General features: G+C 37.8%; 1 protein-coding gene across 4 annotated transcripts in view; it reads right to left on the bottom strand.

Moving 5' to 3' along the window:
- Positions 1-18,580, bottom strand: part of LNP1 (leukemia NUP98 fusion partner 1) — a 626,541-nt gene that overhangs the window by 377,211 nt on the left and 230,750 nt on the right. For all 4 annotated transcript variants that reach the window (XM_044071331.1, XM_044071332.1, XM_044071330.1 and 1 more), the window contains one exon: positions 4,859-4,951. In XM_044071331.1, coding sequence (XP_043927266.1) covers positions 4,859-4,951 — 93 coding nt within the window. The remainder of the gene's footprint in view (positions 1-4,858; positions 4,952-18,580) is intronic.

Below are 18,580 nucleotides of genomic sequence, written 5' to 3'. Positions count from 1 at the left end.
TAAAGTTCCCATCGAAACACAATTCAGCTCCCACTTTGTGAACTCAATTCTATCCTTAGTATCACAGGACAGTTCCTTCCTCACTATCCCCCCAAACACAAATAACACTAATACAAGCTTTACCCTCAAAACAGTTTCCACCACTTCAATCAAAATCATGCTCTCCAAACTAAAAACCTTATCAACAGCAGCCGACCTACTCCCCAGCTATTTCTTGAAACTCACAGCAGATGCTATTGCTATCCCAGTCTCCACTCTCATAAACAGATCAATTGTTGAAAACTATGTGCCCAAACTCTGGAAAATATCCTATGTTACACCCATACATAAAGGCGGGACCTCCACTCAACTTAATAACTACAGACCCATTGCTTTACTCTCCCCACTGGCCAAAATCCTAGAAAAATGCATCCATACCCAGATGCTAAACTATCTCCTAGACAGCAACATCCTATCACCTACTCAGCATGGTTTCAGACCTGCCCATAGTACCACTACAGCCCTCCTCTGCTTCACAGACACAGTAAACCGTCTCAAAAATGAAGGCCTACAGGTGTCAATTCTTTTTTTTTTTGGATATGTCCAAAGCATTTGACACAGTCTCACACCAAATCCTGCTAAACAAACTAAACCAATATCATCTATCAAATTCCACTCTTACCTGGTTCCAAAGCTACTTAACTGACAGGTACCAAGCTGTGAAATGGGAAAATTCTCTCTCTCCTCAGCTGCCCATAACTATAGGAGTCCCACAGGGTTCTATCTTAGGACCACTACTATTCACAGTCTTCACAAATGACCTCCAAACCTCCACACATCATGCATCTATCATTCAGTATACAGATGATACTACCTTAATCTGTGCTGCACAAAACATTCCCATCCTCCTGCAAACAACTCAGCTAGCATTCTCTGATGTTGAAAACTACCTTACCAAAGCCCAACTTATCCTCAATCCATAGAAAACTCAGCTTATGATTATAACCAGTTCTAATAAAAACACTAACAGTCAGTTCACTATCTACTCCACAAATGCTACTCCAATTGCTCCAGTGGCACAGGCTAAGCTACTGGGAATAACCATGGACTCCCACCTAAAATGTGATAGTCATCTCAACTTAACTATTAAAAAAGTACATGCCAAACTGGGGTCACTACGGTGTCAAACCATTTCTTACCAACAACACAAGATCAGACATTGCTCGCTCCCAACTTCTATCCACCCTACTCTATGCGTCTCCCATTCTGACTAATCTCAACAAAACTGAACTAAGCAAAATGGAAGCCTGCTATAACAGAATTGCCCGCTTTGCTGCAAATTGCTCATTTAGAACTCATCACTGTACTGCTTTGAGACAGCTCCACTGGCTTCAACTGCCCAACCTCCTAACCTACAATCAGCTCTACCTCTGTCATTCTATCTATTACCTCCCCAATAAGTGTCCTGCCCTCAAAAACCTAGTACAACATCACTCAGCCAAAAGGCCTCTTAGATCATCAATCAAACTACTACTAGAAGTCGCCAACAGCAACAATAGCTTTGGAGATGCACTATATAATAGTTCAGTGGCTAAAAAATGGAACTCTGTCCCTACTAGCACTCAAAACACATAATCCAAAGCCTCCTTTAAAGATATCATCAGGCAACATCTCAAGCAAAGTTGACAGTGCCATGATTGCTCCCCAGGCTAGTGAAAGCGGATAACATATACATACTAAATCTAGAGCACTTGATAATAGTTTTCAATCTTACTCACAAACACTGGCTAATCAACAATGTATGTACTGTACCTGTGTACTATGTATGTATTCTACCTATGTTCCAAATTTCAGCTGTACACCACAAATCTATTAATTATCTTTATTTTTAAAATTAATATTTTTTTGTTTGTTCTCTCCACTGTAACTGTTTATGTGCCACATACCACTGTTAAAACATGTCTCTTGTAATTTGTGTGTATACTGATCATGTCTAAATAACTAAATGTGTCTGTAATTTTTCTTTGTAGAGCTTTTCTTCCTGGGCCTCTGCTGAAAAAGGGCCTTTTCAGCTCAGTCAGACACCCCCGGTTAACAAATATAAAATAAATAAAATAAAATAAAAATGTAGCCTGCTCTGAAGCATATGTATCTTCTGCAAGATTCCCTTACTGGGATATGCAGGTAGGCTTCCTTTAAATCCAGTGTTGCCAACCAGGCATTTTTGCCTAGCATGGGAAGCAGCTGATGAAGAGTTAGCATTTTGAATTTTGGGATTACCAAAAAAATGTTTAGGATAGACAGATCCAGGACAGGACGCCAGGAATTGTCTTTTCTCAGTACCAGGAAAAGTCTTGAGTAAAAACCTCGCCCCCATTTCTCTTCTGGGACAGGTTGAATAGCCCTGATGCTTAGAAGAGAGAAAACCTGGTTTTGAGCCTCTGCCCACTGATTTGGGGATAGGTCTGGCCAACCTGTTGGGGCTGGTAAGGAGTGGAAGTGGAATCTGTATCCTTGGAAACTATATTTAAAACCCATTTGTCTTGAGTAATGAATTCCCAGTTTTGTTTTGCATGCAGGGCGATCTTTCCCCCTAAAGGAACAGTCAGTTGAGCAGGGCTTGGAAAGTTTACAGTTGTCATTGTGACAGTTTACCATAGGGGGTGTCTTACTACTCCCAGCTTTGGAAGTGGAAGCCCCCCCCCCCACTGCTTAGGCCTGTGAGTACCTTGAGACTGGAGCCTGGGTGGTCTGCTGGTTCTAGGTTTGGACTGAGAATGCCTGGAAGAGGCAGGAAAGAACCAATTCTTAGAAGGCCAGTGCCTACTAAATCTGGGAGGCTGTACTTGCAGGAAATCTTTAACAGTTTACATAGATTTAGCTTTTTCCTCCATCTTTTTAAGTACTTCTGCTTTGCTGCCAAACAGGTGGTCTTGGTTTAAGGAGCATCTAGTAATTTAGCTTTAACATGATCTGTCAAAGATTGATCCTTAAGCCAAGCATGCCTTCTAAGTACAGACCCAGTGACAGCAGCCCTGCAAGATGTCTCTAATGAATCAAAACCACATTGCAAAGTATGTTTTCCAACTTGTTCATCAGAATGCATTAAATCCTGTAATTCTTTATTTTCAGCACAACCAGGAATCAACATAATTTACTGTTTAAGCAATCCAATAATATGCTTCTGATACTTTAACATATGAAACTGGCAGTTTAAGGCGCTAATGGCTAAAGTTGCAGAAGTTAGGCCTTGAAGAAGAAGATGGCATTGGTTTATTATGCAAGTCAGTAGGCTTGAATACACCGTCAGAAGCCGGTGCCTGCACAGTGGCTCCAGACCCATCCAAGGTAGAGACATCCGCAGATTCTACAGTTGAAGAAGCATCTCGTGGCATAACGGACTCTGAATGGGTCTCAGTAGAGGCCTGTGAATCTGAAGTAGCAGTTATCAGGGGCTGTGAAAGCGCCTCACTGAGTACCGGCGAACTGGCGACTAGCTTAGGCGAAGCGTCGTCAGCAGCTTTGGACCTATGCGGTCTGTCTCTGTCTTTATCTTTGCATTTTTCTTGAATGTCAGTAGTCGGGTGGCTTACTGAAGCCATTTCTGGATAATTGAACTGAGTACCAAAAAAATTAGATGCGAAAATGAACCGACGACGAATAGTTCGAGGTTTGAATAAGGCGCAAAACTGACAGCGAGGTACGTCGTGGTCTGGGCATAAGCAAGGAATGCAGTATGAATGAAAATCTTTATGAGGTATTTGCTTTCCTCAAGAAATACAATTGTTAACTTTTACTGACATCAGTTTAGGGCAAGAAAAAGGATTCCCCAATGGGGTACTAAGCTTAGTTGAAGACTTCAGATCTGAAATTCGGAAACGAAAATTTCAGGAGTCGGCCGACCGGCACTTGCGAACTGCTTCTGCTTCGGGCACCACACAGCAAGAAAGACTAATGTAATGGTGTCAACTGCATGCTTTATACCCCTGACTACCTGACGTCATGGAAGATGAGACAGCAACCAACCCAGGACCCAAGACTTTGATAATCAGGCTGACTGAGGGCTACCTGCAAGCAGATAACTCAAATGTAATGACTGCAACAGTGAAACATGAAGAACATCTGTCTGTTTCATGACCATTCCAGAACACATAAAAAGATCCATTAATATTGACCTGGCCCTGTGCCACAGAGGAATGAAGCCCTGGCTTTGTCGTAGACATTCCATGTTCAAATAGCGACACAGCCACTGGAGAAGCCAGGCAGAGGAGGATGGGAGTGAATGGCTGACACCTGTTTGTCCATACTGGGGATAAGGTTGCACTGAGACTAACTGCATTGGTGAAACCTGCAATAGTGCAGGTATATCACCTGCAGCACTGAGCCTAGCAAACTTATGTTTCTGTGGTGTGCTACTTACCAGTAGGTTGGCATGTGTAGTAGATCCATTTCTGGGACTTGTCTGATATTGTTTAGGGGTGCTGCTATGTACATCATTGTAAGGAATTCTAAGTAGTACAAGTTTTTCAAAATATTGACCATCTGCTCAGCCTCCAATGTTGCTTGCTATTTTGCTGAATTATGCAAAAACCCTACTTTTCAATTTACTCAAAATTTTACACAAGAATGTATTAATATTCATTTATCACACCCATGAATGATACCCACAGTATGAATTACTCTAAATTTGAGATCAATCTCCTTTGAAGTACCCTGCATTTGATTATTTATAAAAATCTTCCATTATTATATTAGTAGCTTCGGTTACATTCACTGAATGCAGAACTTAATACATTAAATATGTTTTTTAGATTATTTTAGTAAAATATATACAAAACAGCAAAAGCAAAGTTTTTAATTGAATACTAAGTCCCGTTACCTCTTTGTGAAGTTTATGGTTGCAGCTGAACTCAAGAGGACCTCCAGTCTTCTGGTCAACATGACATATGACGCATTGGACTTCATCTTCACCCTTTAAAATAAATATAAATCATAGGCCATATTATTGGGTTATAAATGAGAAAGACATCAATCAAGCAGTCCTTTACTAATTCTGGAAATTTGGGGAAGGAAGCTCAGTAGTTCTAGGGGGTGCCAATGTGCCACATTTTAGAGGGCAAACAAAAGCAATACTGGCAACTGGAGCATGGAAAATGAGTGTTAGAAACAAGAATGCTAGAGAACTGTGGACCATGGAGTGGATGAGGTACTGGGGATTAACTCCACAGCCACAGTACGTGTGTCATTATCCCCATGCCATTCTATATGGAAATGGATGGCATTGGAAGAAAATGTAACAACTGGGTAGAAATCAAAGATGCCATTAACCCCTTGGTCTACCTTTACAGTAGCCCAAACTCATGTGTCTCAAGTGACTGTCAATGTAGTACAATGTTTGTAATTCTTTCTTCAAGGAGGATCATTCCCCATGTCATTCTATATGAGGAAATGGATGGTATTGGGAGAAACTGTAACAACTGGGTATTAAACAAAATGCCATTAACCTCTTGCATTACCTTCACAGTAGCCCAAACTCATGTCTCTCAAGTGGCACCACTGTCAATGTAGTACAATGTTTGTAATTCTTTCTTCAAGGACAATCATTCCGGACATACATTCTAGACAGCATCTAAATGGGCTTTGGTCACCCCTCACTCCTGTTTCAGTAAATACAAAGAAGATGTATAAAATGCGATCAAAAAATGTAAATAACAGCATAACACATCCCAAATAATTTAATTACATCCAAGTGACTCCTCCAGGTGCATCTGCAGTTAACTCCTACTGACGCCTATAGGTGTCAAATATTGCTTGTTCATACTTGCATAAATAATTTCAAAACCATGCTATGTACAAGGTTTTAAAAGATTTCACATTAAAGCTTACACAATGCCAAACTCAACTGTATTGATACTTGACTTCTGTCTAGTGCAGGTAACGAGATATCAACCATTCTTTTCATGATATTAATTTATATACATATAATTTTCACATTTTTCTAACTATCTCAACAACCAAGTAACACGGACAGAACTCCTTAGCCTCATATGAAAGCTCTCAGCTAGATGAATAAAATGCTGCTTGACGGTATGTGTGCAATTTGAATGGTTGCTGAGATGTTGTAATTTGTTTACAAAAATATTACAAATATAATTGTTACTTTGTTTACTGTGGCTTATAAAATTCTGTTTAATACCTAGAACCTAAAGAATACTACCACTATAAAATATTTTGTGCTGAAAGGTTTGCCATTCATACCTCTATTATAACCCCTATGGTTCCAGAGATATGAACATTTGTTTGAAATGTGAGGACATAATTTGATTCTGTCAGAAGGCCTAGGCTCCGCCCATTGAAAGTTACAGTGCAAACTTCCTGAGCTCCATGGAGTGAATGAGTTAATAAACTAGCACATTATTTGACAGGGTAGATCTGGAAAAGTATAAATTACTTCTCTAGATTTAGTATGTGAAAATACAACTGAGCTAATTAAACATACATGTTGATTCAAAACATGCTTTTTCTAATTATAATGTTACCTTCATTTCAAAAGATGGTTAACAGGAAGCACTTAGAATATCTTGCATTGCATTTATTTAATGGCAAACTTAGACAAGTACTTTTTCTACATTTCTTTAAAGTAGACTTAATTCTCCATCTCAATCCCTTCCATTCACCTCTTTTCCCTTCCTTCTTTTCCATCCATCACATGACATACTGAATGCCCAATAGAGTTCCCCTCCACCACATATTCTGGTACCCATTTTTATAGACTCATAACCCTATCTGCACACACAGCAAGTGGCCAATCACTACAGTCCCCTACCTATGCCCCCTCTTTCCCAGGTCCACTTAGTGTTAGAGCAACCCCTTAACATTACCCTTACATGTTATGTCTTCCCTGTGTTTTCTAGTCTGTACTGAAAACAGCAATACTGCTTCCCCTCCATTTTGCACACACTTCTGGTAGCTTTGCTTTGGCCTCCTTCAAACAGCTTGATCTCCCTTTTCTAGTACTGCACTACTTCTTTGTTTATGGAATCTAGCCCACAGGGGATATATCCCAGCATTCCATTCACCGGTGACACAGCATTCTTACTCTGTTCCTGATCGTTCATTTCAGGTGTGATAAACACCTACAAATCCTTTCCATGTTTTGTTACAATCAGTTCCAGTCCTCCCATCTTATACTTCACACTGTGACCCATGTGCAGTGCATTTATCTGCAATTAACCTCAAATGCCATCTTTTTGTAAATTTGATCGTCCTTCCCAAGTATTTTCTTAGACTCCTCCTGTCATTCTTCCCTGTTGGACCTACCTTTATATCATAACAAAGGGACTGATCCTCTTCTCTATCTCATATGTAAAAGACTGAAAAATACTTTATCCTTGTGATAAAACCACACCAACCATGGGTAAACCCAGCATTACCCACACCCAGTCATGAGTTACTGCTTAAATGTAAGGGGTTTTATTATATCCAGATAAAGATAGCTAATGAAGCCTAGATCCCCGATTCTCTCAGTTAAGGAACATTGAGGTTTGTCAAGCTGGTATACATTTTTGGTGAGACACATTCCAAATGAAGCATTATATTCAGTGATTGGCCTAATACAGGAGGAATGCTAAGGTCTCTTTGGATCTTGATGTTACACCTTTGATAATTAACTAATCAAAAATTCACTGTTGACAATAGTGCCTGGATTTCTAAAGACTATATTGATATTAAGAAGGATTCCATTTATGTGAGAATCAGTGAGAAAGACTTGTTTCCCAAATATGAGTGCACTAAATTTTTTTGTGTGAAGTGTAGGGTCACGGTCAGATAACCTAGCCCTACTTGGAGAATATTAGAGTTTGTGGGAGAATTAATAATTGCACCCAGTTTACAGTCATCCACAAATTTAGTTAACTACAGACCTTGAATTTCTGCTTGTCTTCTCAGAGAAGTAAATGCCAGACAGAATGGGACCCAGAAAGGAGCCTCGGGGGACTCCAAATTGTGAGTGATCAATTAGGTGAGAAAGTACCACCAGAACTCACACTTCCCAAAGCCCTGCTAACTACAATCAAGTACTTATAAGTTACCAGTTTGCTGTTAATGAGACAAATTCCATGATTTTACAGATAATAGTAGTGAAGCTCATGGGATGATAATTACCAGTGTCAGTTACAGTACTGGTCTTATGTAGGGGAGCACAACCACTGTCTCCCAGAGCTCAGGTGCATACCCTGGGGGGGCTGAGATTAGAAAGCTTAAGGAGGGGTGCAGCAGTAGAATGCTTTGTGCTAACAAGGCAGCCTGGTACATTGCCCAAGTTCATAGAACTCTTATTTTTAGTTTCGGTAATAACTTCTAGGATAATGGGAGGAGCAGTGTCATACTATTTAAATGAGGGGGACACTGGGCTGTGATACAGGGGAAAAAATGAGATAAATTTCTCAGCCAAAACATTTCCTGTTTCGTCAGTGTCAGAATAGGTAGCTGTGTTCCCTTTCAGTTCACTGCAGTATTGGGAATCACTTCTAATTTTCCTAATGTAGTTGAAAAACACTGTGTGATTATCCTCCAAAGAGTTCATATTTAGCCTTGCTCTACCTAATGATTCCTTTAATATCTTTGCACAAATTCTTATATTTCTTCTAAATGATGATGGAAAATGTTTTTTATGAGCCATATAATATTTTCCTCCTGTCATAGTTTGTTTACCCAAGACAGCCACTGCATGACTTTGTCCTTGAATTTATCACCATATTTATACCAAATAGGCACTGACTTATATATACATTGGTTGAGATGACTGCAAAAATCCTGTGTAATTGTGGTGGTCTTAGAGACTGAGTAAGCAGGGGACACAGCAATTTTGAAATTCTTAAGGCCCTTAGACAGGATATTATGTTGGCTTTGGAGAACTCAGTGAATGTAGTCAAGTTTGCAGGAAATTGCTGCTAATTGAGATGAAAATGGCATATTTTATCAAGGAAGAGATATTAGTGGGTGTATATCCAAAGGTAGTAGTCATAAGGTGAAGTATAATTCTCCCACTTATGGTAATATGGACAATTTAAACTAGTGAGGGTATTGATGACATTTAGGAAATATTGGGTGTTTTTATTGCTAGTTGGGTAAGATTCCCAAGTGATTGGTAGACAATTTTTTACTCAGATTCCTAGCATTGAACTGAGCCAGTTCAATGTAGACTGATTAGAATTTGTAAAGTTGGAATGTTTAACAAATACATTTTTGCCTAAAATGCAGTGTGGAGGCAGAAAAAGCCTCTACCCAACATGAAAAGCTCTGAGGACAGAGGTGATGATCATCCCTAGAAAAGAAGACTGGTCTCTCAGTCACTGTCTCCCATTGCTGACATAAATTGGATCACCTTAAATTGGCATCAGAAACAAGAAAAGCTAAAAAAAATACCTTTTGGTACTACAAGTTCTGATAACAGTATCTGTGTAGCTATAGCTGAGAGCTGCAAATCAATACATCTCTTGCAAGTACCTATAATAGTACTTTTGTATGAAGATTTAGAAAAATAAACTGAATACCACTGACTGCAATTTGGATTGTTATATTAAAATAAATAAGACAGTCTATAAAATTGTAAGGTCAGTAACAGCAAGTTAAAATGCAATAATGGATCTACAATGTGAAACTATGCAGACTTCTTCACAATCACTAGTAACAAAGTTAAAACTGAAATATTAAAATCCAGACTGGTGGAATTGAAGGATCACTCACAGAGAAAGCATATATGATTGTCAGGAATAACAGGGAAAAAAAAGAATCAGGAAACTATTAGTTTTGTACAATGAATGCTAGCTGTGTGGGCTGGACTTTCTCAACAGGAACTGCATATACAGTGCACTTATCAGATTTTTGTTCCTAGTTTGTGTACTTATTTATTTACTATAAGTTTGCTGACCAGAATAGAGCACTGATCCATCTGGACCATTTTCAAGTTCAGAGAGTTTACGATCCTCAAGAGTACAAAAAATAACAATAATACAGAACAAATAGCTACATACAGTGTGCATGTGCAATGTGTATCCTATTGGATACACTTCTCCATTTAACTTCAGTAAACCAAGGTAGATTATAATAATGTTTAGATTTCCAACTTTTACTTTAAAAGAATTAATGCTATCACTATTGTAGCAGCCAGGGAAGAAATTATTTTACAACGCTGCAAAAGTATGCTAAGTAGGATTTTTCTGAAGAGAAACAACAGGGAAGAGAGGACATTTTTCTGCCTGCGGTGCAGCTTGGCAATCAGAAAAAATTATTTCATTTGAAATACCCAGCCTTTTTCAAGATAGCCATTTTGGTAACCATTTTAAATTTCGAGACCCACTTCAGTGAGTCACATAATATGGAGACTGAGTAACTGAAAAAATGGACTTACATATACTAGGACTGAGATTGCTATGTCTCGAAATATTCACTTTTATCTGAGGTATGGAGATCTTAGAGTTGGTGTATATGAGTTCAGGGTGTGTGAGGGGCTTACCCTCCTGTAAAAAACAAGTTTAAAGAAAAACAGTGGTTTGATATTTGCTCCTCTTTTCCATTTTCTTTTTACTTTATTTATTTATTTATTTTTTATTGGCGTGTCAGCACTTGGCATTATGAGTGCTGACATTTCAATAGGGTGCCATTTAGTTTCCCTAGGAGGGGGGGTTAAACCATTTCTAGGGAAGTTGTCAGCCAATCACAGGTACAGAAGCCACCTGGGAAAGTGAGAGATGAACCAATGTGGCAGACACAAGAACAATTTCCTTTATGTCAGAAGCATTTTGTCCAAAAAGAAAAATGCATCATTGTACACCAAAAGTTGGCTTGCGTTGAGAGATTTTTGCTGCATTAATTGCAGTCAGCAGTAACTTTGCAATATCTGAGGGTAAGGATCTCTCTTTCTCTATAAATTTCCAGTATTGCTATAAGTAGTTTGAACCTCACCTCTTGAGCAGCATTTATCATCTTCCATTAGCACAGGTAAAAGTTAATGCTGACCTCTACAGAGAAGTACTAGTCAAGGATGTCTGAGCCACCTTCCTCTGTTTCCTTACACATTGAGACTGCAGCAGTTTTTATCAGAAGCTTTCCTATAAATGGTTACAACAGGCAGGATAAAAAAAAAATCTGTCACTCTTCACATATGACATTTTTGTTTATATAACACACCCAGTGAGGACTGAGAGTTAATTTTCTCACCTGGTTTGTTAAAAAAGTTGGTATCCTTTCAGGATACAAGATTAGTAAAGTAACAATGCAGTCAATGGTGTGTAGGTTTAACCTTTCATAAGGCTGAGGGATAACTGGCCAGGAATAAAGCAACCAGGCATAAGTATATACAGGCCTAGGAGTCCCAGTTATTTACACACACACACACACACACACACACACACACACACATATATATATATATATATATATATATATATATATATATATATAAAATGTCTTTGGTCTTTCCCAAGTCATCAAGATATCAAGATAAAGCTATCATGAAGAGAGAGTGTTAGCAAACATATCTGAAAAGTAACATATCAGTACAGATATAATAATTTAGTGGAAAATATATTTAGACAGTTTTTGTTATCCTGAATGGTGTAGTCAAATAGTTATTCTAGGATTTTGAGAAACTACATATGAATAGATGGAACATTTCTGTTGTACTGCATCCAAAATCTTCTATCTGTTAGACTGCGTCTAGTCCCATAGCCTAAAAGTTTGGCATCAGCTAAAAAGAGGAACAAAAGATGTGTTCTGGCAGTAGGGTACAGAACCTTTTGGATATGAGCAAAGACTATTTGATTCATGAAGTTATAGTTACATTTTCTGAAAGACTGAGGGATGTACAACCTCAATATTATTTTCCCTATCTTTTTTCAACCAGAGAGAAGCTGTGGACAACAATTAATAGAGTTGAATGATTTTATCCGGGAGGGGAAAAGGATAAAATTCAGGTGGAATAAGGATTACCTGATTTGAAGGAATATTTCACAGCTGCACACTTAAGGGTTCTACATATAGCACAAGCAAAAAGCTATAATTCAAAGTGAAAGGGATGATGATGAAACTTGGCGAAGCAAAAGAAATAAGGAGAGACTATGATTTTGGATGCAGATACTTAAGGAGAATAACAATAGCCATACAGAATATTATATTCATAAAGTAGCAGAAAGTATTCTAGGAACTAAGTTAACACAGAAATGGAGAAAGGAGATTCTTCAAATAGGCATGACTTCAATTAGGGGTAGATGGCAAAAGGGGATCTGACATTTGCTGGAGAAAACTGGCAAAGGAACCAAGGCATTGGGAGCAAATAGAAGAAAACCAAAACAGTGTGCTGGAATGGGCCGAGGGAAATGGAAACTCCAATTGATTGTTTTAAATGCTTAACATAATCTGTAAATCAAAGGTAAAAAAAGTTTAAGGCCTCAAACCAAACCACAGCAAAAATGCTTATCTTATTATTTTTTAACATGTACCTTGTTGTCATATTCTTTGGTCCAGTTTTTAACACTGTGGCTTCAAGTAATTTATTATTTAAATTTATGTATGAATTAATCAATTAGGGCAGCTATTTAAGTATTATCAGAACTGAAGGTATCATGGTTCTGACAAAGTCTTAAATAAAAAGATGAAAACACTGTGGCTTGGTTCAAGACATTAAACTTTTTTACTTGAGATTTACAGATTGTATTAAATATTTAAAACTATCAGTTGTAGTGTCCATTTCCTTCAACCCATTACAGCACACTATTTTGGTTTTCTTGGGTTTTGAAAGTCCACAAGGCTACATTTTTCTTTTTGTATTGGGAGCAAATAACTAATTACAAGCCACGGTGGTGCAGCAGTAGTGTTGTTGCCTCACAGCAAGAGGTTCTCCTGTTCGATTCTCGGCTGGAGTGCTTTCTGTGTGGAGTCTGCATGTCCTCCCCGCGGTTGAGTGGCCTCCAAAAGACATGCATGAATGGGCGTGCCTTCGCTGAAGGTTGGGCGTCGGGCTGGCAACTCGGCACCATAAAAATCGACTGCCAATCATTAGTGGACAGGAGTTCCGCTGTGGCGACCCCTAACCGGGAAAAGCCGAAAAGACAAACAAGACTGGGAGAAAATAATTAGAGAGGGAAAGGTAATAGAATGGGAAGATGCCAAGAATACATTTGGACTGCAGGCTACAGACTGCCTTCCAAGGAAATCTTACATTGGGCTAGCATTAATCTCCCACAAGAAACAAACCTACTTGGTGACCTAAACACAGACTGATCAGCCTGTAACTCTAACAACCCCACTACCCATATTAATCTCTTTGGATTTGATAAACTCATTCAAGAACCCACTAGAGTAGATAAAAATCCCCAAAACAATCTATCCTTGACTGGATACTAATTAATTGCCCCAAACAAAACTACCATGCAGGCTGTCTTCCAGATGGTCTTAGTGACACCTTCCCACATTCCTCCTACACAAACATACCAACATTCCCAAGCCCATAGTTTATAGACAAATTAGAGTTGACTGCAACCTAAATCCTTAAGATCTTAACACTATTCTAAAACACTGCAACTGGTAACCACTACTAACCCTAGGATTAGACCAGGCAGTCAACTACTTCAATAATACTTTTACCTATGTCCTCAATAGAGTAGCACCCATCAGAAAAGTTAGAATTAAGACTAGCTATGCACCATGGCTAAGTAGGGACACCAGAGCCCTACTAAAGTCCAGATATAAGGCTTGGAAAATTAGGAAGAGATATAATACTACCCTAGGCAAACAAAAATACCTTCAACTCAGAAATCAAGCCATGAAACAAACCAAACTTGCTAAGCAAATACTCAAACAATGCTCAAAAATTTTGGCAAGCCATTAACTTTTTACTAAAACCAGGCAAAACTACCACTCCAGCTCCAAACTCTACCAATAATAGCAACAGCATAGCCTCTCAAATTAATCACCGTTTTACAGAATCCATTCTGACATTATCCACCCAATTATCCAAAGACAGCCCTAATCAAATCCCATCTAAATGTCCAGATAACATTCCTTACTTTACCTTCTCACCTGTTCCCACCTCTACAATTAAAAAACTCATCCTAAAATTGAAGCCTACGACCCTCGCAGCTGATAGTTTGCCTGCTAACTTCCTAAAAATAGCCACTGAATCCATATCTTATCCAGTCTCAATCCTTATCAAGTGCTCCATACAGGAAGCCTATATCCCTCAACTTTGGAAGGTTTCGTATATCATTCCTCTCCATAAGGGTGGCAACTCCCATGACTTCTCAAATTATCGTCCCATAGCTATACTAGCTCCACTATCAAAGTTACTTGAGAAATGTATTCATTCTCAATGTATGCAATTCCTGAACTCACACAAACTCCTATCCGCCACACAACATGGGTTTCGTCCATACCATAGTACAACTACTGCCCTCCTCTCTTTTACTAACTTGATTAATCAACACAAAAATAAAAAATAACTTTGTATCAGCTATATTTTTAATCTCTCCAAAGCTTTTGATATGGTCTCACACTCCCTTCTACTTGATAGTCTAGCCTTCCTCTCCTTTACCCCCTCTACTGTGGCCTGGTTCAAGAGTTATCTATCCGACAGACAACAATCTGTCCAATGGCAAGGCACACTATCTCCCTTACTTCCTACTAGCATAGGTGTACCACAAGGCTCAGTACTGGGACCACTTCTTTTTTCTGTTTTCACAAACAATTTGCATACGTCCACCCAACATGGCACACTTATCCATTATGCAGATGATTCAGCTGTAATCTGCTCGGCCCCTTCCCTTACCACTCTACAACAACTCACTAAGGAATACTTTAGCTCCGTGGAGAGATAGATTACTGATATTCAACTCATCCTAAACCCCAATAAGACTAAACTGCTACTATTCGCCCCCAGTATATCAAAATCTACCCCTCTATCCTTTACCATAATTTCCAAAAATGACACTAACATTTCTCCTTCCATCCATATTAAACTCTTCGGTGTGGAAATTGATAAAAACCTCTTCTTTGATGTCCCTATTTCTCAAACCATCAAAAATCAAAAAAGTACACAAAAAGGAAACCCTTTACAGACACAAAAATTCCTCTCACATCAGGCAAGAATCACCCTAGCCCAAACTTACCTATTGTCCACCCTAATGTGTGCAGCACCAATTCTCACCCTGACCAGAAAATTTGATCTTGAGAAACTTGAGTCATGCTACAATAAGATTCTCAAGTTTGCTAACATCTCCTCCTTCAGAACCCATCACTGTCAGGCTCTAAGGTAACTACAATGGCTAGATCTTCCTCAGCTACTCAGTTACCACCAACTAGTCATTACCTATAACATCCTGAAACATCCTGATAAAACCCCAGCCCTTAGTCAACTTCTCATTCATTCAAAGCTAGTCGCCACCTTCGTTCCACTGACAAAGCACTACTCTTGCATCTCCAGGACTAATAATAACACAGGGAAAGCACTGCTCTCTCATACTATAACTAAAACCTGGAATAACCTCCCCTCTTCACTGACTTCTGCATCCACTACCATACTTTTCAAAAAGTCACTTAAGTCACATCGAATGAACACCTTTCTATGTCCATGTATTACTTAAAAGTTGTGTTCTCTCTTCTTCTCATACCTTCCTTCCTAATTTACCTGCTGCAAACATTCTCCTGTACTACAACTCTAATAACCTATCTTTACCTTGATATTATTGATGATAAACCATGTTGTTCTTTATTACATTCTTTGTTAGATGCATGGATACCTGTCTTATATCACTGTATAATTTTACTGTAAACTATTGTTGTAAGCAAATGTGGAGCTTTTCTCCCCGGGCCTCCTCTTTAAATGGACCTTGTCCAGTCGGACTATCCCAGTAAACAAATGTAAAATAAAATAAAAATAAATAAATAAAAGTCAAGAACTGATATAAGAGTACAGGCTAAGAGAAAAAACTAGGGGGATCCTAAGTGAAAGACTATCACTGGCAGAGCTTTTTGTTGAATTTAGAACACAAGCTTTGTCTAAAAAAGGGATAATTAGTAGGGCATATAAAATATTGCACAATAACTAGAGGAATCAATCAGAGGAGATTAGAAAATATTGGGAAGAGAGACTGGATAATCAATTCACAAAGGAACAATGGGAGGACATATGTATGGCTCCCAAACATGCAAAAATTCTAGAAGATTGAGGATTTTTGCTTGAAATTGTTTATATATATATATATATATATATATATATATATATATATATATATATATTTTTTTTTTTTTTTTTTTTTTTTGCCCCAAGCAGACTGTAAAGAATCTTCCTCAGGTAGTCTGCAAATGTTGTAGTTGTGATGGGGAAGGAAGAGGTAATTTGGAACCTATTTTTATGGAGTGTAATGAGTTGGCAGTCTTTAAAAATTACCTGAAGCACAGTGTCAGAAATACTGGGTGAGAAAATTCGTGTAACTAAGGAAATTATTTTTTAAAGCTGTGATACAGGATCTGAATTGCCTTGATATAGTTAGGCCTGGATCTGCCAAAAAAGCAATTACTAGAAAATGGAAATAAAATTCTACCCCAACCATATTAGAAGTAGTGACTATGGTAACAGAGATAAAAGATCTGGAAGTGGATAGAAGCAAATTACATAGAAAAAATGGGAATTGTGGGAACAAAATATGCAGAATAATGTTTTGGAGGTGGCAGGAATTGAATCAGCTATATAATGTTTGATTGACAATGACTGTACAGAAGATTATATGTCATGTATAATGTTTGCAACTGAAAATATGTCAATATGGTTTGTTTTCATTTACATAAATGTATGGTTGCCTATAAGTGATAATTCAATAAATATGTGTTTTGTTAAAAAAATGTTATTTGTCCCTTTCTTGGTCCATTTTGATATCTTCAGTACAACTGCAAAACTGGGACTATAGGAAAATTGTTAGCAAAATGTATATAGTTATCTAGTCAAAAGTTTCCTGGTTGCAAAAGATGGTTGAAAACTTGTCTCATACAGTGAATGTCCATGTGTAATGGCAGAAGGCTTGTGGAATAACTTGAGTTGCCATTAAGGCTAGGAATTCTCTTTTTTGCAGGAAATGCTTTAACAAGTACTTTTATGTACCACAACAATTTGTAGTAATGATTCCAGGAGTTTCAGGCATGTGTTGAACATGTAAGGAAAGAAAGAATTTAAACAACAGATGTTAAGTTGTCAATCTCGCCTTCATTCTTGTAAAAACAAAAAAAACGAAAAAAACCGCCACAGAACCTTGCTCCAGCAAATAAAACTTCTCGTTCCAGCAAATAAAACTTCTCGGAACTCAGTGGTAAAAGCTGAACGCAAATTTTATTATTAAGCGTTTTCGCCTTGCTAAACTAGCTTGGCTTCTTCAGAGATCAAATAACAATAAGCAATCAATCAAGCTTAAATACTCCAAGGAAATGATGTCACTAGAAGAACCATTTTTTAAAAAGAAACACATTTTTTAAAAAACATTTCAACATGTATCAAAAATTATTATTATTAGTGCAAAGAAATAAATCCTAAGCAATACTACTAGTAAATACTAATTAATCCTATCTCTATACACCCCAAAAAATGTAAATATTCAAATTATTCTACATTACATTAAAAATCATCAGAAAAATAAAAATCATCAGAAAAATAAATAAACAACACCAAATATGCCAGGAATATTAATTCCATATATAATGACTAAAAGTCAAGAGTAGTAACTCCTTAATTTTAGAACAGGTAAAATGTTGCAGTTATCATTTAAACCGGGGGCATGGAAGGCATCAGTTCTAAACTGCCATTCCAATTCTCTCAATTCCAACAATAATGGGAAAGGACCCCCTCTAATAGATGGAAAAATTTGATCTATCGCCATAAAGGAAAAACTATGTCCTGGAAAATCTATTACATGCTTGGAAAGAGCATTGTTAGTATTTTTTGTTCTCATGGCATACAAATGCTCGTAAAGTCGATCACGCAACCTGCGGTCCGTCTTTCCAATATAGAAAGACGGGCAGCAGTTGCAAAGAGCAATGTAAACAACTGCTTTACTTTCACAATTAAGGGGCATTCTGATGGTATATTTTCTGCCCCTTACTGTGAAGGTTTGTCCAACCCTTATGACATTACATCTGTTACAAAAACCACACAAGTACATCCCCAACTTCTTGTTAAACCTTTTATCAGAGTTATTAATTTGCAGTAACTCCTTTAAATTTTTACTCCTCTTAAACACAAATTTGGGGCAAGTACCTAATTTTTTAACTAACAAGGGATTGTCTAAAATAAAATCCCAATTTTTCTTGATAATTGAAACAATCTCTCTAGAATCAAAGCTAAATGTAGTAATGTAACTAAGAGACGGATCAAATCTTGTTCCTTCGATCGACCAACTATTCTCATTGTCCAACCTCATTTCATGTGGAGAAGTATTTGTTAAATCAACCTCCACTATATTAATTGACAAAATAGCCCTAAAAAAACCATTCTCTCTTTTTGTGGTTACTTCATCCAATATATCTTGTACAAATTTATAAGGGTAATTTCGCTTCAGGA

Source organism: Protopterus annectens, chromosome 5.part0 (genome assembly GCF_019279795.1).
Source record: "Protopterus annectens isolate FY-2018-M chromosome 5.part0, PAN1.0, whole genome shotgun sequence".
Classification (NCBI taxonomy): domain Eukaryota; kingdom Metazoa; phylum Chordata; order Ceratodontiformes; family Protopteridae; genus Protopterus; species Protopterus annectens.
This window is presented reverse-complemented; position numbering and strand designations above follow the sequence as displayed.